Source organism: Poecile atricapillus, chromosome 3, assembly GCF_030490865.1.
Source record: "Poecile atricapillus isolate bPoeAtr1 chromosome 3, bPoeAtr1.hap1, whole genome shotgun sequence".
Classification (NCBI taxonomy): domain Eukaryota; kingdom Metazoa; phylum Chordata; class Aves; order Passeriformes; family Paridae; genus Poecile; species Poecile atricapillus.
The window spans coordinates 38,648,199-38,669,088 of record NC_081251.1 but is presented as its reverse complement, the minus strand read 5'-3'; the positions used below and the strand labels follow the sequence as shown (position 1 = coordinate 38,669,088).

The following is a 20,890-nucleotide window of genomic DNA, read 5'->3' as shown; positions in this document are numbered from 1 at the left end:
TTTTGTCTGGCTTTTTGTGTGTTTGAAAAGTACATTTGCAATGGTAAAAGAAATTGAAAGGCAGAGGGAAAAAGGGTTGACAGTGAATACAGAATCAGCATAAATATAATTTTCAAGTTTGCTTGATACAGGACTGGAAAACATTGCATGTTGCATAAGTGCATAACTCACTGTAATAGATACAGTACAGGCCCAGTTCTCCCGAAATTTTCTTGTAGACAATGTGCATTATGTGATATAATACCAAAATTAGTAATGTAAAAAATTAAAAGTAACCTCTGTGGAGCTGCACTTTGATTGAACAGTAATTGGATCTGACTTAACCTTCTAACTGCAAATAGATTGGCCTACACAGATTGGTGGTTCAAACAGTGGAGTCTCCTAAGTCTGAAACATCAGTAAAAATCTGTAAATCATATTAGAGCTTATAACAAAATAATAGATGCATCTTGTGCATTTAGTAGAGATGAACAAATCCCATATTTGGAAAACCTGTAAAAGAGAACTTTTAAGGTATATTAACCATTCCTTTTAATTACACAGAAGAGAAACAGCTAAAATCAGTTGCAGTAAATATACAGACAATTGTTATTCTGATGTCTTAATGTAAAATAAAGAAAGCTTTTACCAAATGAGTTCAAGAAAGCTTTTATGCAGCCTGTACTAAAAACAATGAAATGTTTATGTGAAGAAAAATGCTTCAACTGTTTTCTGTCTCAGTAATTAAAATGCTACCTGTGTGTCCCACTGTGGTTTTGTGTAATTACCCTGGACTTCTTTGTGTTTTATGTAGGACCTCCATCTGCACCACAGAATCTAATTTTCAATATCAACCAGACTACTGTAAGTTTGGAGTGGAGTCCTCCTGCTGACAACGGGGGAAGAAGTGATGTGACCTACCGCATTTTGTGCAAGAGGTGCAGCTGGGAGCAGGGCGAGTGTGTTCCCTGTGGGAGTAACATTGGATATATGCCCCAGCAAACTGGATTAGTAGATAACTATGTCACTGTCATGGACCTGCTAGCTCATGCTAACTACACGTTTGAAGTTGAAGCTGTGAATGGGGTTTCTGACTTGAGTCGTTCCCAGAGGCTTTTTGCAGCTGTCAGTATTACTACCGGCCAAGCAGGTAAGTTTTCATCACTTATGAATCTCAACACTGTGAGACTGAGAGAAATTTGGAACATGCAAACTATAGATGCAATAAATCAGGAGCATGTTTGGTGTGTTCTGGCTCATTAATCTTTTCACCTTGCCAGCTATTTAATTTGAGGTTATACTATTCCAGGATAACCTGTCCTGTTTCTTGGCCTCAGGATTGCTTTTGGAAAGCATTCACAAAAGACTTAAAGAAGATGCGCAGCTTTGCTATTAAATAGAATTTTCAAACTTAGGAACTTTTTTTGCTGTTGTTGTTCTTACTTCATTATAGTTAATTCCCAAGTATTTGAAGGTAAAAAAATAGATGTGACAGTTCTATGTAGACTTCTTTTTCAAATTTTTTAAACACGTATGGGAGTCCTAGGTCACTGGAAGATGATTCGGATTTCTGATAGTGTTTTCAGTGTTAATGTTTTCCCTCAGGACAATATTTCTGATTTATCTTATATTTCCAGATATTTGATTATGAGATGCAATGAGAATGTGATGATTATTCTTTGTTTCTTCTATTTATCATAATCTGACAGGTGAAATGTCAGGGGAAATAAAATCAAACCAGCATATCACCCCAGGGAAAAAAAGGGCTTTAGTTGTCTGCAGCTGAATGAAAAAAAAAGAATTCTCAGATTTAGGTTACTGAACTGGTGAGTTGCTTGTTGATAAAATTACAGGCAATGGTGTGCTGTGGTCTTAAAGACAGGGTAGTAAAGCTAACCTTTTGCAATTTGGATAATCTTAAACTGAATATTATTTGCAAGATCTGGCTTTTGAAGAAATGCTGTAAAAGTAATAAAGTCAAATAAGTATAAACTCAATAACTGATGTGATGCTTCCTGTAACAACAGCTGACTAATATTTTAAAAGATACTTCATACTTATATCTTGGAGGAAATTTCAGTGACTGTGAATCATGCTGGGTTTTTTTTTTAGTGCAGTAGAAATGGTCCCCCTAAAATAATGTTTTGAACTAAGAACAAACTCACCAAATAGGTTAAACAAACAAACAGGAAAAACTGTAGTTATTTTGTACTTTAAGGATAGTCATCTGAGGAAAAAAAAAAAAAATAAAAAGATATTTAGTTCAAAACCTTTCTTCCCTCCTGCCTAGTTTAGGACAGTTGATATGGTTGTTAAAGTTAGGCTGCAGTATTTATGGGATATCTAATCTCCCTATAGTGCTTTCATGGATTCCAAATGCACATTTAATATTATTTTGGAGCCATCTCTGTGGCTGAAAGGATTGGTCTCTGTGTTCATTCAGTTCTTGAAGTTTATGATGAGATTTTCAGCACAGAAAACTTACCCTGAAACTATTTTTGCACCACAGATGATATTACTTTGGCACCTTGATTTTTCATCTTCAGAATAATTCTCCAAACATGCACAGGTGGACAGTGTTCTGCTCTCTGTAGATGGCTGTGCAGTACTATCACATGAAGAAGAGGATTTGGACATTTTCCTGTTTAGTGGAATCAAATTGGCTTTACTTTATGTGCTTTGATGGTTCAGTGGCACAAAAGATAAAGGAAGAAAGTGCAATTTAGTGGCTAGTATCACATCTTAGGAAGATGAAAAAGCCTTAATCAGAAGTTTGTTGTGTTTTTCCCAAGATAACATATTATAGCTCATTATTTATGTTTTCATAGTCATGGATTTACAGGGCTTTTATTAGGCCAGAAGATAAAATGTGGTTATCCTGTGCTGTCTTATAAGTAGCACAAGCTATGTGATTTGATGAAATGATCCTCACATCAAGCCCAGAGATGTTAGTGAAACTATAGCTTGCTCTGTAGTTTCTATAGCTCTAATGTAACTATATTACAGACAAATCTAGACTGTACTAAAGATTTAAATTAATCAAAAAATCTTCAACCTCATAGACAAGCTTTGTAAAACCATGAAGCAGGAGATTTGACTCTGTTCCTTCCCTACTCTCCAGTTTACTGTGGGATTATGCACAAACCAGCATTTCCCAGGATTTGACACTGCTTACAGAAAGGGTACAACTGAAGCTTTGCCTGTTTAGCACTTCTGAATATAAAGATTTAAAGGATTCCAATTTGGCATCTAAAAGGAATATACGTAAGGGACAGATCTGGGAAAAAAAAAAAAAAAAAGGCTTTAAGCTCTTTGTTGTAGTTTTCTCTGTAAAATGAAGGTAACCTTCACTTTTCCTTACTAAACTCTTCAAGATTTTTTGATTAGAAGTGCCACATAGAGGCAGATCTTTTTTTTTTTTTTTTCACAGAATTACAAAATTTGCGTTAAAGAAAATACAGACATTCAGAAAAAAATGCATTTAGCAAAAGGAAAGACCTCTTCTACTTTATTTTTGCAACAGCATGTTTTGGATCCTAATACTGATTTCTTTGGTTTCTCAAGGAGGAAAATATTTTAGGTGGAACAGATTGATGACTATAATTGAACAGAAAGAGACTGGTTGCTCAAAGGAGACTGTTATGCTTCTGTGTTTCTCTTTTATTTTACCATGGAGAGAAAGAAAATGTTGGATTTATTTATAGGCAAGTAAACTAGGATTCATGCAGCTCTCATTTGTTCCTGTGTGACTGTTCTATACTTCTGGCAAAACTGACTTTTTCTATGCCCATATTGCTTTTTGTGTGTGTAAATGTGTCTAACTAAACCTTCTTCACATGTTATTATGCTAACACAATAGGTGGCTATATATAATTACTGGGTTCACCAGTTGCACAGAGGATTGCAATGAGGTTTTCCCTTTGTAGTTTTGGTTTAATTGAATTGCTCCTTTGTGGCTGTAGTCACAAAATTCAAATCATTGTGTAATGATAACAGGAAATTATTGATAAAAGAATGAGGTTATAGAATATATTCAGTGTTTCTTCACCCACATGTAACAAGCTTCTGATGAGACAAAGAGATCATGCCACATAAAAGAGCCAGGTGGTGGATAAAAAACTATTTATATTTGTAGAAATATCACAATAAAATGATTGCAAGTGGATAGGTATCATTTCACATCGCTTATATATATATATATATATATATATATGTATGACACATTGCTATTCATTCCTTGTTTTAAAAATACTTTTTGACTAGGCTATCAGTTGTCATATGGCATATTTTCATGCCTCAGCCAAGAACCATGAGGCTTTTGGTTTTCCTTTGTTTTCTTTTTTTTGACAAGATTAAGTACACTAAGTCCCCCAGGAGTAAACCATCTTGTTTCATATCTTGCCTATCCAGCATCATATAAAGAATACAGGATGTCATCCCAGTACTACAGGCTGATCTATGAGAACCTCTGCATCCTTGTAGAATTCAGATTTGAATGGGACTAAGCTCTCATTACAATAAACAAATGTGCTAAAGAGCTGCACTTGGTGAACAGCCAACAAACACTGCCTATGCAAGCTTATTGAATGGGTTTTTACCAAAGATAAAATTGACCACTTCCCTAGTAAGATATTCCCCTTTCAGTTGTACTGGTCATTCCTTTTGATGCATCAAATTCCTTCCCAAGTTTTACTTTTTTTTCATACAACACCCAGAAGATGAATGGAAATTGGGTAGCTTTCACTGCTGATGAATATTTGTTGTATTTCAGCATTCATGCATTTTCATTTTACAAAATATGCTTCAATAACAATTTTATAATTTTTTCTGTTGACATTTTTGCAAAGATAGTATGTCTTTAAAACTGTGTTTCTGCATCCTTTCCTCTAGAACTTACCTGAATGAACAATGGACTTACCTCTGGTAAAGGATTATATACACCCAACCTACCCTTGCCTTGATAAAGCTTAGGATATTTTGAGTGAATACCAAAATTTATCAGGGTTTGAGAAAATTTAAGATTGTGTCCTGAGCCACTTTAAATTGTCTTTATAGTCATTGAAAAGAAAAAAATCATATCCAAGGGGACACTCATCATGCCTTATTACCATAAGTAAGACAAACAGAAGTTAAAATGTAATGCCAATAACTGTCCCTAAATGTACTCATTGCTCTTGTGCAGGGAGCACTTGCTAATGCTTGCTGCTTCTTCACAGCAAGAGAAAGGTGCCCCATAGCACTCTTAGGTCATGCTGTGCCTTCAGATGCACTTAATGCTGACAACTTCAAGTGGTTAAAAAACCCTGATTCAGTTCCCTAATCAAGGCTTACTCTTGAAAAACATTCTTTTAGTAACAATTTCCTTTGTATATGTTGATTTGCTGCTATTCCATTTTTACATCTTAGAGTTCAATTTTAAGACCTTTTTCCTACAAAAAAAAAGCAGATCCCAAATTTCACAGTTAAAAAAAAATAAAGAAGCTGAATTCTTCAAATTGGCATTATCCCAGCAACTTGAACTGTAAAAACCATTACATGCTTTAAATCATGACTACTAGCAGCAGCACCGTTGATTTACATGACAAGAAGAAATGGCTGAATGCATAAATGCAAATCTATGGGATGGTTTCTGCCTTTCTTAGGTAATTCTGCAGTCTTTCTAAATGAGAGGGACACTTCACATTCTCTCATGTTACAGTCTCCTTTCATTCTTGCTGCTTAAAATTTTTCTTTTCTTTGTCTCTTTACACTTTTTCCCCAGCTCTCAATTATCCCTACTCATTTTTTAAAGTCTCTTCCTTCATATCCTCTACTACTCACCATCTATTTGTTTCCTGTTCCCTGTCAGTCTCAGTTAAGCCTGACTTTTCTTCAGCAATGAACTGTCCCCCAGCAGAGGCAGCAATCAAGAAGATTGATGCCTGCGGCTTTCCCAGTCACTATGACCTCGGTGTGCTAGTCTATTCTCACTTCCCTCCTTTCCCCAGGCCATTTTGGTTTCTTCCCATACTGCCACCAAGTTGTTTTAATCTACCTTCATCTGCATCTTCCATCCAATGTTCACTTCTGGTGCTACATGACAGCTTATTACAAATAGCTTCAGTGTTCAACTTAACGTTTCTTCAATGTTTTCCCATTTCAGTGGACTTCCTTTAGCTATAGGTTTCCTTGGCTATTTCCTGCTAATGACTTTACTTTTCAAGCTATGCTTCATCTCCAAACGTCCAACTGTAGGTCAGTTTTCACACATTGATACGACTACATCATCAGTACTTCTTTTTTTGAAAGCAATGCCTCATGTAAAAAGAATTCAGATTATAAAAAATAATGTTTTCTTTTTACCAAATGTGTTCCACCTGTTGAGCTGGGGGAATTATTTTACAGAAGGTCACTTTCCAAATGTAATAGTCACTAAATGCTTTCATTAAACTGAGGTTTTTAGAAACATATATGTGATGGTGATGGTATTTTGGGTTACCTTTTTGCTTATTTTTTTAATGGGAGCTATATGGATATCTGTGCTTATTCTTAATAATATTTAAGATATATTTTAATATTTTATTTTTTTTTCCTAGACCAGTAGGCAGAGAGCATATCTCTGTAAATATTCTGCACTCCATGGTCATCAACTATAAAGGGAAAAATGAGAGTAGAAATTAGTTGCATGTGATAGTTACTATTCTACTTCTTTAGATGTCTTTTCAGTTCATTAAAAGAATGGATTAGGTTATTTCTGTGGAGTTAAGACTGCCTATTGATCTGCAATCACATTACCCTGAACTAATATCGCAGAATTTTTTACAGGAGGTGATAACTGAGTTTACACCTGAATAAAACTGATGGATAAAAACTTGATACGAATTTTAGTCTCTGTATAGCAAATACCATCAGATCAGGGAAAGCAGTTTGTTCATTCAGTGATTGTATCAGGTCATATTTAATACTGTGACATCCACAAGGTTACAGAGATACTATAGAATTGCAAGGTTGGGGCATTATTATTAGGTTATTAAATGTCAGATTTTTCTTCAGAAGTTTCACAAAGAAGGAAACATCTGTCTAGGATATAATATGGTATGGTACGATACATATATTTGAGTGTTTCGATGACATATACATACACTGAACATGTATATTCACAAAAGATTTGGAATGACAAGCAGTATGTTTTATAAGAAATGTACCACAGAGTAGTTAATTGATATTAATTCCCTTTTTTTTCCTATTATTTAGTTCTAATTAGTTCCAATATTTTTCACGGAAAGATAAGAGAGATAAAAAGCAAGCAGATGCTAACTGTGTTGCTTAGGGTCTGATCCTGCACCGCTGAAGTCAGTGGAAGCTTTGTCATTGACTTCAATAGGAGCAGGATTTGAACCTCATGCTCTATCAGAACACACAGGAACAAAAACAATGGGCTCTCTGTCATCCTGAAAGGAAATTTTAACTTCATATCACATTTTGAGTCTGACTATGTCAGGGTTTTGCACATCAGTTTGTGCCTGAATGTAATTTGGATTTTTTTTGTACAGGATACTAAAAATGTGTTGTTGGGGTTTTTGTTGTTTTGGGGTTTTTTTTGTTTTGTTTTATTTTTTTCCTTAAATGGATATAAGAACTCTTGCCTGTCCAGCTGTATCATAAAAGATTTTTTTGGAAGAGATATAATTTTTGCTAAGAAACTTTTTTTTTTTCTATAAGGACTATGTGAGTTTTACAATAGTTAGAAGTGAAAAGAATGGGAAGCTACACTCTAGTGTAACTACACAAAGATAAAGTAAAGCTTCAGCTTCACAGAAACAGAGCTCCAAATTAGAAATGGTCTGATTAAGCTATGTATGTTGAATGTTTGGTGGCAACCTGCTCAGAGAAGCATGACAGCCGCAGGGCTATTGACTTTCCTGTGCACTGAGCTATTGAAAAAGCAGGTTATGTCACCATGGTCTAATGTACACTACTCAAGAATAATTTCACCAGCTGCACAATAAAAAACTATATACTTGAGGAAGAAAATGAGCAACATAAAGTACAATGTAGCCACAGAATAGAGGGATTACTTTACTGATGTTGCACTAAAGCCTAGGAGCCCCTTTTCTCTTTTAAAAACATGGACCAGCTATCTCCTCAATATTTATAAGTTAATACAATTGTGTTCATAAAGATAGTGGTGAAAAATTAATCCTGATCTGAAAAAGCAAGTGTATGTTTTAACATCACACTGTCTATGACCAGTCTCTGAAAGATCTGTGAAATTAAAGAGCTCTACTTGTGACACCTGCTGGGTAAATTTTTAAACCCTTATAAATATGCCTGGCTTCTTTTTTCACTTCATCCATAGTTATATTTTTTTTCTCATGGGCACAGGTTCTTTTCAACAGAGCAGAAACTCTTTGCACTTTATTATACTTTTTGGGAACTTCAATGCATAGTTCTGTTATGACCCAGCTAGTGTCAAAGACTTTCAAGATAGCTGCACTAAAAAGACAAAAAAAATCACTTGATGTATTTATGCTTGGTGATACACATTCTAGAGCAGCTAATTAACTTATGTGCAAGGAGGATACAACTCCACAGGCCTTTGATTTTCAGAGCAGAACAACATCTCCAGATCTTCCTTTTACCGCTTCCTGTGAACTGTGGTATGGCAACTGGATGTAGGATATAAAGAGGTGTAGGACATCATCAGTAGGAACTCTGAACTCAGTGTTGTTTGTTTGTTTCAGACCTTTTGAAGAATTCAAGTGCCATTGTTATTAGAACAAACAAAACCCTTTATGTGCTCAGGTGCTTTTTCAGTGAGAAATGAACATCACTGTTGAAAGGCACTATGCAAGTGCATAAGTGCTACCAAATGTGAAATCCTAATTAAGGTTGAATGTAGTGAATTACAAAAGTCTTAGACTGTAACATCTATATAGTGAAGCATTTGATGGCAGCAAGGCATGGAGCCAACATTCTGAAATATTAGACTCCTGTGGAAATCTTTAGAAGAGAGAAGGTAGCTTGTATAGGGAGAGCTCAAAAAGTCTCTTCATTAAGCTTAAATGATGCCATGTAGAATTGTCCAGCAATGTAAGGCAGTGTATTTCCCTTTTTTCATATGTATTCTCTTTAGAAACAGAGCCAGAGATTGTGCTGCTTCTCTTTTGGAGCACATCATATTTTATTCAGTTACTTATTTTATATTTGTTGTGTGTGCCAATAAGCCTCCTTTTTTAGAAGGAAAACCAGATTTGGCTAAATGGGCCCTCAGTGGAAAAATACAAGTCTTCCTCTTCTGGCTCATGGCCTTCTGGCAGTACTAATGGCTCAAGAATAACTGTTTCACCTCTTTCAGGAAAGGGTGAAGATAGACAAATTCTGTGAAGAGCTGGGTATGATCTTTCTGATTCTAGTGGAATAATAGGAAGGGGAGACATCTCCCTTATTAGAGCATTGCTGACTTACTCACTTTGACAACCCATGGGTGTCAGCAGATTTTTCAGGTACTGGAATAGTCTCAGCAATTAATAGTCCGGACGATTTTTGCCAACTTTGACACGTTGCTGCCCTATGTAGTTTCTTCTGCTTTGTATAGATAGAACCAGCCCTGAATCCATAGGGCATATTCATAACAGAACAGTTTTATCTACTACTCTTCAGTATATGTATTGTTTTGTTCAGTTAAGCATTTCTGTAGTCTTCCCCTGTAACAGTCAAAATACCTAATTGCTTCTATTTCTAGAGAGAACTCCCAGGGCAATTTACCGAGGAAGCCATGGTTGAAGGCTGTGAATTGACGACAATAAAAGTGTTATCCCAAGTTCAATAGTTAAAGTTAAGATAGGAGATGCTGATTATCTTTTTCTTTGCTTCGTTAGTGATGAATGGAAGCAAATTTGATGCAGACAGCAATCTGGTGGAATGATGCAGAGCTATCTATGAAAACATCTGTACTAATCCACCAATGCTGTAAATTATAGCTACAAGCAAACGACATTGATCCAAGAGGATCATTAACAGCTTTAACCAACTGATCCAAGTAATAGGGTAAATGAGAGAACATTATCAAGATCTGATTTTTACAGCTGTCAACTAAAATTGCTAAAACATGGTTGCCACTTCCTCTCAACTTCAACCATTTTATGACTTAAATTTAGTATATCTTATTGTGGTCACATAACAAGGATCAATTAAGTGGTAAAATACGCAGGAAAAAATTGCCCAGTGATCATGCACTCCATTTACCAGGAGGTCAGTCACAAAGGGAGAGATAATTGCTGCAAGCCAGCAAAATTAATCGGGGATGAGCCAGAAAGGATGATGTATGTTCTGTGACAAAGTACGTGACAGAGATGTACGTATAAACCTGTAGCTACTTGCCTTGTTGAGGACACAAGGACGAGAGAAGGAGACATGTGAAAAACAATTAGCATGGCTTCAGAGTGAGCAATTCTTAATTATCCATAACATGTCGACATCAGATAATTAGTGTCCCAATTTTTAACAATATTTGGTCATTAACTACAGTAGAATAAGAAAGATCAAGAACAGAGCCATTTGTCTGAGCTAAGTGTTACATAATGGTGTCTACATGTGAACATAATACAACTAAATCATGCTCATGGTAATGACACAGAAATCTTCTTATTGAGGGACCAATATAAATGTCCTAAATTCGAGCTTATAACAAGCTGCTTTTTATATTTCCATAAGGTCGTTTCTTTGTATTGGCAGCCTGCAAAATAAATAAGACTTTAGTGATAGCTGTAGTTTTAAACTCCCTGACTTGCTGTTTTTCATTTGTACATTTAAATTTTCACAGCAAGTGTTGTAAGTTGTATGATTTAGACCATTTTAATATTAATGCTAATTAAGAAAAGGTAATTTCTAGCTCAGTTTTCTAAACATCGAAGATTCTGTGAGCATGCTAAATCCATACCTCTTCGGAAAATTTTCCTTCACCTCCTTTATCCTCTGTCAACAATTTTTGACCATTTTTAACTATGTTTGATAGAGAGGTAGAAATCTTAAGATCTTACCTGTAGTCAGTGGGTCGATAAAGACCTCATTCCTTACTGAATGAGGTAAATCATGTGTGAGAGACAAGAGAATCGTGTGCAGAAACACAGAAAATCTTAAGAAAAAATATTCGCAGAACTGCTCGAATTTTTCCAGTGTTAATACAAGAAATCTTAGAAGTGCAGAATGGGATGTTTCATATCTTACTTCCAACTTGTTTCTGCTATATAAGAAAAAGAGAGGGAGAGACAGATACATATGTTTACATTCACGCACACACCTACATGTACCTCAATCTCTTTTTAATCACTCTTTCCTCTGTCCTGTTAATGTATTTTTCAGAATTTTTAAGACAGATTTCACTTCCTTTTAAGTAAGTTTAAGATTAGGGATGAGGTTCTGTCACTGCGATTCTTAGCTTTGCTTTGTATGACCCTTCCTAAACTCTTACCTGCGTTTCAACAGCTTGTACAAAATTATCCATTGAATCTGGTGTTTTCTTTCATACGTGTGTATTTACAGCATCAGACCCTTTGGTTTCTGTATCTGCCAATCTCATGTCTGCTGATGGATCTATTTGCCATCTCTAATTTTGACCTTTTCTGTCTGTCTGTTGCCTAAACGTTTCTTTTTTTATTTTTCAGAGAATACCATTTCCTAATGCATCATGGAGAGCTCATATTTTCCATAGCACCCAAGCTCCTATCAGGCAGTAGTGGCTGAGTCAGCAGAGCAGATTCAAAGCTAGTAGACTCTGATGCTTATGTAGAGAAACGCCATTTATTTTGCTAAAGAGCCTATTTAAGTTCATACAGCCTCTAATCATGGCTGTGAAATGTGGAATTGGATGCTGATATTTCAGAGCCAGTACAGTAATGATGTGTCTCTGTGGACCTCCTGTGGAATTATTCCAAATATTCCCTTGTGTAGCTGAGATCAAAATTTCACCCTTAGTTCTAATTTTTTGTATTGCAGCTTAACTGATAATGAAGAGGGAAAAGTGTCATTGCACTTTACATTGTGTAGAGTTAATCACATGAAGTATTTTAGGGCTAAACGTTCTGCTCTTTGATGTTGGCATTAAACATTAGCGTTTTAATCTTTGGTGGATATTTACATTGTTGTAGTCAGTGGAGATTGATAGGTTTCTTTAGGGAGTGATTTGGAACAGGAGCCAAGTTTAGGAATTGTGCATCGACTCGTCCTTAATTACAGAGGAAGCGTTAGATTACCTTCCCTATTTAGCCACCTAAATTAACTAGCAAAAGTTGATGGCTTGAATGCCCTCTTCCTCCTACCCTTCACATGCACCAATGTTAATTTCTGCCACAATGTTAACATTAAATATTGACATGATTTTATTTATTTTCAAGAAAACACTAAGCAAGCAAACTTTAAAATAGTTTGTCTGTTGAATATTAAAACTCTAAAAAATAATTTGCTTGTCTTATTAGTAATTCATGTTATTAAGACTCTTTGAAGCTGTTTACCAGGGACCGAATTAACCAAGGTGCTTAGTGAGGATATTCATATACAGGTGTGTCCTAAAAACAGGGATATTTCACTTGATTGCAGTTTATAGCTTTAATGTTAAAAATGTTTTAAAATTATAAAATACTTGTTATGTGGTTTATTTTTATTGTAATGCTAGTTAAGAGTTCCCATTAGGAGGGCAGCAGGTGCCTTAGAGCTTATTTTGCCTACAGTAATGCAGTGATGGCCACCCGTCAGTGTTACAACCTTCCATCCACGTAAAAAAATGAATTTGATCAGCCATGCAGTGGCACAGAACAATTACAGTCAGATAACCTTCAATGAGCAATAAGTAGAGAAAGTGAACTCCTTCACCAAGCTCTTAGGAGCTGTTTCTCAGTGTTCTCCCTAGCAGGTACCCCTGGCTCTCAGAATATTGTCACATTCGCAGTGCTTTGGAGGGTAAATTCTGTATGCCAGAGAGACTACCTTTCAGACCTGTACTGAGATGGTGGTGGTGATCTCTCAGGCAGGCATGTCCCATCCCATTTAGCAATCTATAGATCTAAATTGATAGCTCAAACTCCACTGAGATACCAGCAGAAAGGCTGTGGGACTCTTAAAGAAATTAATGTGTGTTCCCTGTTTGCCTAAGCTAAGCCTGCTCAAAAGAGATCAGGATTCATCTGCTGTTCCTGGCATGTCAGGGCTCATGCTCGCAAAGTTAACTTATTTTTCGCTCAAAATAGTGTTCCCATGTTGAGATTGCCAGAATTCTGCCAACTAGCTAAGCATGCTAACGGACTTAACAGTATGGACAAGCATGTGTTCATACGCCATTCTCAACTCTAGCACCATTTACTTTACTAGATTAAGTTTACCTAGTCTCCTGAGGTAAATTTATAGATCAGGAGGTCTATAAAATTTGACTTCTTGCAAAACACTGTAATGGGCTAATCTCAAAGTGATAAACCTATTCATAAAATCAGCACAGCTCCTTTTCTGGAGGAAATTCCACAGCTGCCAACTGCAGTGAGTTTGGTAAACTGGTACCATGCCTCTCTTGGTTGCATGGTCATACATTCTGTGAATGTAGAACGCTCCTGGGAACAATTATAGCTTGTTTCATAAATCCTGTTTTGAAAAAGGATTTTGCTTTCCATTGGACCCACAGAAAGTGCTTCAGTTTGTAGTTCTTACTTTAACGTTTGCATTATGTTTCAATACTGACTTAAATTTTCCTTTCCTCTACTCATAATCAAATGTACGGAAGGCAGAAATATTCAGAGAATGTATAAAATAGTTTTGAAGCTATTGATGAAACACACAGAACTGTTGTTTCAAAATGTAGGAAGACCTCAAGTATATTTTTGATAGAAGAAATTAAGTAAAGAATGTTTTTTAAACATTCTCTTACCTATTTATGCTGTGATTCAGTCAGTGGTAAGTTTCTCTTTAACTCTCATAGGTATCTAAGCCATTTAAAATGACTGCTAAGGACAAATAGGGTGGCACAAAATTGCTTTCCATTGAACTGCCTCTGAACAGTCGGTATTATTCAGTATCATAACCTAGAGAGCTAGCACACATTAAAATTTAAAAAAAGGCATAAGGAGAAGGTGGTAATTACTGATTTTTTTTTCATACATTGATCCTTTTTCATGTATTTTAATAGTCTCAGATTTTGCATCTAATATAAGGTTATTTAGACATTTTCTGTAAAAACTTGGGATTTGGAAAATGTTTATCCATGTAAATGCTCCATTTTCTTCAAATACGGAATGAATATTTAGGAATTTGCATAAACTAACTGTAAAAAATGACTTGATCCTGTGGTTTTGGGTTTTTTTCTGTGTTCAGAAGTGCATGTAGTGTAATGTTTTGAACTTCATCGGTGCATCTCAGGGGGAGTTTTGGTGTAAAAGGAGTGGATTTTGACCCATGGAGTTGTAGAAAGTAAAAGTCAGTGATCTCCATTAGACTGTATATCCCGCTGGGTAGTATCGGTTGCCCTTTTGTTATTGTAAGCTCTTTCTCTTACTTTTACTGTTTAAATAAATATATTGAAGCCAAAGAGTTAATGACAAATTCAGGAAGTCTTGACTTAACGGTGATGAAGTGAGATGCGTTTTGTGCTATTCAATGTACACAATTTATAGCCCTGTTTGATTACCGCGGCATGTCCTCCGCCTGTAAGGATTGCACCCGGGGGACCAGTCAACTTATTAATTCATCACTTGCTGCCTTTCATGGTGCAATAGCCCTTTATGGTGTACAAGCAGAGAGATCCTGGAATCTGAAGGCTGCCAGCCGACTGGTTCCACTCTAGCTGCCCCTTTGTGTGCAGGCACAATGCTGGTAGCTTTTCCCTGGGCTCCTCTTTCTCAGAGGCCGCCTTACCCTCCTTTTGTCCTACAATAGGAGCATGGTTACAGGGACTTCCAGGGAGGACTGGCCCTCCACAAGTTAACCTGTAGCTTTTTTAAGTGCCTTTTGATTTATCTGTCACCTGATCCATCAGCAATGAATAATTTTCATGGAAGGTGCACTTTAATTACCTTCCCATTTGACTAGCATTATCATGCCCTATCTAGGTAATTAATCTCACAAAGTATCCAATTTCAGTCTTTATTGCTGGCAGGCAGGCCTTCTGAATTATATGTGCTTGAATGGGCATTGGGTCTGTTGTTAAACCAAATAGGCCATGAAACAAATTTTGGGTCCTTTCTTTTTTTCTGTCTTTTTTTTTTTTTTTTTTTTTTTTTTTTTCCCCTTAGCTTAATGGGTTCGTACAGATGTTGTGGTCTAGTTGCTTTTGTTGACATAGTTGAGATTTGCATAAAGTAAAGCAGGAAAGGGCAATGGTAGAAAATGGTTGCTGATAAAAAAAAATAATTAAAAGCACAGATCATAAAAGTCAATCAGTCTCTGAAGAAATAGTTGTCAGGTTGTGAAACTAGGTACCAAAATTAATATTTTTTTTGCTCTTGAATAATGTATAACACTCTCAATATGAGCTCTGTATGCCGAAGTTACTTTGTAGAACTGGTGCATTCCCAGGATAAATTAGAAGTCCCCCTCCCAATATCAGATTAAGGATTTCAAATTGTGTTCAGATTTGTGTTTCATTGTTCTGTGGGTAAAAGATAGACCTTTAAAAAATGTACTATTGAAGCAGAAGATTAAATAAGACGATCATAAATTTTTAGGTGAGGTTATTCTTTTTTTCTTATGTCTGTCTCATTAAAAAATGGTGAAGAGCTAAGGTATTTGTAAAACTGAAAAAAAAATTGCCCCAGTGGTTAAAAATTAATAATTGCGTGGTGCAAATCTTTAATTTGGTTGCCTACAGTTTAGACACAGTGAGTATTTTGGAAATTACTTTCTAATTTTTCTGAAAGTGGTTTTTTCCTTCTCTGTTTCCTCTCAGTTTCTTTCCCATTCCCTATCAGGAAAAAAAAAAAAAAGTTTATTTTTTTCCAACGTTTCAACAGAAAAAAGCTTCAGATGCAGCTGAGAATTCCTTGAAAATTTTCACAAGTCCATTTCCTGAAAATAAATTTACTCAGTATTTCACTGAATCTGATAAAGTAGTATGTTAGTTCTAAATTTCATGTTTTAAGTACAGAACAGAATTGATGGGTTGGAAAGAATAAATAATGGAATTAATAAAATATGGGGATTTGAGAGGGAAACTATGAAAACTTAAAATCATAAGATTTTTTTTGTTGTTATTATTTTTAAGTTATCCAAAGCAATCTTTATGATGCTTATAACTAAAAGCCCTTGAAAGAAGGAGACACTTTTACAAAGGCACAATTGAACCTGTAACAGGTTTTTTTATAACAGGACTTCTTAAATATAATAATTTTATTATGTGACAGGTTATTTTCTTATTTAATGGAGGTACATTTTTTTTTAACCAAAAGTTCTCATTACACAGGAAAATCTTGTATAACTGTGGTGTATGCTTAGAATTATTTTAAGGGAAAAAATCTGAAAATATTTAAGTGGATGTAAAGTGGAGACAACTGTGTTTAACCATGTAACTCTCGCTTCTACCACTTTGAACTTCAGAGCATTGGAACAATAAACAGCATGGAGATTGATACTGGAATGCAGAATCTTTCACCTTTAGGTCACCAATTCAAATTCAGTAAACCAGTGACCAAAAATTGTTACCATATGAAAGTTGTTTGTGAACTGTGTGGAATTTAAATTATGATCTCAGTTCATTTTCTTCTTCATAAACTTCATCATAAGCAAGGCTTTTGGCAGTCACTCAACAGAGACGGTAAGATTAAAGGAGCATGACCCAGTAAACTTTTCACTCCTGGTCATGATCCCTTCAGGTGAACATAGTGACTGGAGAGTTTTTGGTTGCTGATGTGCATTGTACTTATTCTTTGGATAAAGACAAAACTTTAGTAGGTTTTTTCTTTAAATAGCATATTTTAATTAACTTGTGTCTTCAGAGGCAGATACTGACCCAGTGTTTTAGACTACCAGTCTCATGGGTGCTCCTGTAGCTTGAATTACATTCAAACCTAAACCGTTTGTTGAATATAAAGAGAAAACAATTGACTGCCTTTTCTTTTTAAGCAGCTTCGCAAAATGATAAACAGAGTTCTCCAGTGTGCCAGGAAAGAACATATTTTGGTAGTTACCAAATGGCTCCTGCCTTATACTCAGACATATATTGCGAGTATAGTAGCTCTTTTCAGTCACAGGAATATAAAAAGCCTTAAAAAAAAAGTTTAAAGGACTTGAATAAAGTATGGTCATTTGCAGAGCATGAAGGATCTTTTCCAGCTGCCAAGCTGCTGTGCTTTAGCTTTGCTGCTGACTTCCAAGGGATATATAATATTTGGTCTGAAAGTGTATGTGTTCTCAGGTTTCACAGCTGGTGTTGAGACAAGATACAGGGTGCTTAATTAAGCTCTCTGAAAGTATGTTGCTTTAACAGCTTTCTTCAGAATGGTGATAGAGCAAAAGCCATGCACAAAATAGCCATTTTGAAAGGTCATTTAAGGTACTGTACAACAGCTCTTGTCTGTTAAGAGGAGAATGGTCTACTGGTTCAGGCAGTGGACTGCAGCTCTTGAGATCCATGATAAATTACATAGTCATTCCCATAGGCATCTTGTGTTACTTGGGATAAATGACTTAATCTCTCCATGACACTGTTCTTCACCAGAAGAATAAGGATAATAGAACTTCTTTGCATCAAAGAAGCATTGTGAGGAAAAATCCATTAATGACTGTGAGGCGTTCAGATACTATTTTGCTAGTGGCTTTATAAATACAAAGATAGGTTAAAGTTATCTATCTTCCATGATTTGTTTTTTCTGGGGTTTTATCCTTTTCTTGTTAAAATGTAAAATAGAATTAAGCCCTTGTTTTCATGTAAATCTAGAGGTATTGGTGTTTTTTTCCAGTAATAGTGAAATTCTTTTTGGGTGGAATTCTTCTAAACCTCCCTAAACAGACTTTTTCATCCCTCTATATCTAAGTCCTTCTACATTTTAAACAGAGATTTTAAACAGGACTAGTCCAGTGTGTCACCAGCTTTTTGAGAAAGCTTACATCTCCTGCAGCTCTGCTGGATGGGCTGGGTAGCTGCCAGTGTTGCATATGAAGGAAAGAAATCTCACCAGGAATCTTGAAGCTTTCAGACAGATAGAGCAGGTAGCAAACCCTTAAGGATATTTTATTAATACATTAGTTTATTAAAAAAAAAAAAAAATCCTGAGATTTTGAGCTTTCTGAAATAGTTTGTTCTTTCTGAAACTTTGCTTTTAATAACTAATAACTGTGACTTTTGTTGGCAACCTTACCCTTGTGAATCTTTATGCATTATCTAGGAAAGTCTTCCATTGGATAAAACGAGGACTTTAATACTGCAGTTTTTAAACTGTAACACTGATGCATTCCTTGATTCCCTAATTGCACCTGGGAAGATCTGGACATGGTTGCAGTTAATAAGCTGTTCACCCAGTACTCTAAAATAACAAGATTGGTCACATTAAACTGCATTTTCATGCCTAATATTTTTTTCTCACTCCACTACTCCAAATGGGAGGAATAATTTTATGGAGACAGCACCATTGCTTTTGTATCTTTCATGTGGAAAGATCTTTGGTTTGTTTTATATTGGAAGTATAAAGCTTAGGTGTCACCTTTCTGCCACATTGCAACATCGTTAAAGCTCAAGAGTTTATTCAGCCATATGGGCATAAGCTTCTGTTCCAATGGCTGCAGGGCAGGTGATTTTAAATCTGATTGTCTCTAAGATGACACAAAAGTAGGTGTAAAGAACAGCAGAGGATACTAAACTTTGGGGATTAATTTTGTTATTTTTACGTTTTTTTGAAATATAGATAACATCATGTATAGTCAGGAAATCCAAACCACTAATGTTAGGAGGTAATCACAGAGTAAATTTTAGGTGCAAACACAGAGGACAATTTCCCATATCTCCAGCTGAGGATGAGCAAAGGCAGAAGCATCAAGCCTTGGCCTCCTGGTTCCTCCATCAACACTTTCTTAAAGCCACCATTCTTCCTCACACATTTGCGGTGTGAAGCTGTGATTGCTTTGCCACCTTCTGTTGACTTAGCCATAAGGGGAAGAAGGAAACTCAGATGCTCAGCTGAAGCTTTGGGACTTCTACTTATTTGGGTCCTGTGATGAGAGGACTTCCACCCAGTGGTATATTCCCCTCTTCTGACCATGCACAAATATTTTCTTTTCTTAATGATCGACTAAATGATGTTTCTCACTAGGGGGAACAGGGATCTTCTGAAAGCAGTTTCTTTCTTAATCTTGATTTTAAAAACTTTGGGTAAAAGACTGAAGGGGAGGTAAAGTGCATACTGCCGAAGAAAAAAATCAACAAACCATTTTTAAAACATCCTTTAGATTCTTTTTGAGGTAATGTTTTGCATTTGAACAATTGGTTAATAACATTTATGATATAGCTGGCTTTGTAGTGGTACAACCCCAAATATATTAAGGGTAGATAAATCTCTTTAACGCCTTGTCTACATTTCAGGGTGTTGTAGACAACTTAGCACTGTCCTGTCACTGTGGGAATAAGCTGTCCTTGCACATATCTGTTTTAACCTGAAATTCCATGTGTTTTTCTAGTCCTCTTTTCTTTCCTTTCTTTCTTATGTCAGTGACAGCATTGTTTAGTGAAATAACAGTGCATCAGCAGTGTTTGTGGAACTTTACAGTTACAGAAGTCATGAATATCACTCAGAAGATGAAACATCACAGTCCACTTACAGGGTGAATTCCAAAGTTTTTCAGAATTACTGTTATAGCAGTTGTAAATGAGGGTTTTAGCTGACATCTCTATCAATTGTTATGGTTCATGTTCTTGTAAAAAATTAGGATTTATATGAAATAAAGAGATATCCTCATGGTTTTTGAGATGCAGAGAGTAGAATTTAGCAGTCCACTAAATACTATATTTTCTAAAATTTTCTCTACAGTAGTGAGAAAAGTCATTATTCTTTAAAAAGGAGACAGGAATTGTGCACTCTTTATCTTTTCCTGTGCAGCACAAAAATGTATTCAGTTTAATGGAATGCCATAATGCACTCCTAAACTGTCAGATTTCTAAATATGAGCCATACATCATGACAGTGCAGAACAATGTATTTTGTACCAAAGCAGTTCTATTAGAGAAAGTGAAAATATGTTAATCCTACCTTGATCATCAGGGACCCATATGAATTTGCATTATTCTGTTGACCTTGAAATGAGTAGGTGATATAATTTTTTTAATTTTTTAAAGAAAAATCTGTTCAACTGCAAACAATAATTTTCTTTGACTGTGTTATTAATGACTGCATAGACATCAGTAATTATTATTTGAACATACTCAAAATATTAAAAATCTCAGAGAAGCTTGTGTTACACATTGTTATTTTTCTTTTGCCCAAGGGAATTTTCTAAGGTTTGTGTGGGTTTGTTTTGTTTTGGGTTTTTGTTAGGTTTTTTGTTTGTTTATTTTGGTTTGTGTTTTTTTTGTTGTTTTTTTTTTTGTTGTTGTTGCTTGTAACTTACATCCATTTTGAGTTAAAATACTAATTTTTTTATTGTATCCTATAGCTCTCAGTTTTTGTTGCCTACAAATATCACTGAAATGTAAGCCAATGTTGGAAAATATGGCCACAGAACTGTTACACAGATTTATAGATTATTGCATTGAATTGTCTCAAGTGTAAATTCATACTAGGAACAGCTGAAAATGCAGTTCTAAAATACATTTTAACCTTTCTGGAAATTAACCTTTTAGGTAATCAACACTAATTGTATTATTAAATCCATTTCAGGGAAGGCATATGAAGGGAAAAAAGAAAGTAGTAATGTAAGATGATTACAAGCATTACAGTGGGTAAAATAATTAAATTTTTTTTGTTAGAGT

General features: G+C 35.5%; 1 protein-coding gene across 7 annotated transcripts in view; it reads left to right on the top strand.

The window, feature by feature from the left end:
- The window catches only part of EPHA7 (EPH receptor A7), a 163,108-nt gene that overhangs the window by 54,508 nt on the left and 87,710 nt on the right, over nucleotides 1–20,890 (top strand). For all 7 annotated transcript variants that reach the window (XM_058835176.1, XM_058835170.1, XM_058835169.1 and 4 more), the window contains exon 5: nucleotides 794–1,129. In XM_058835176.1, coding sequence (XP_058691159.1) covers nucleotides 794–1,129 — 336 coding nt within the window. The remainder of the gene's footprint in view (nucleotides 1–793; nucleotides 1,130–20,890) is intronic.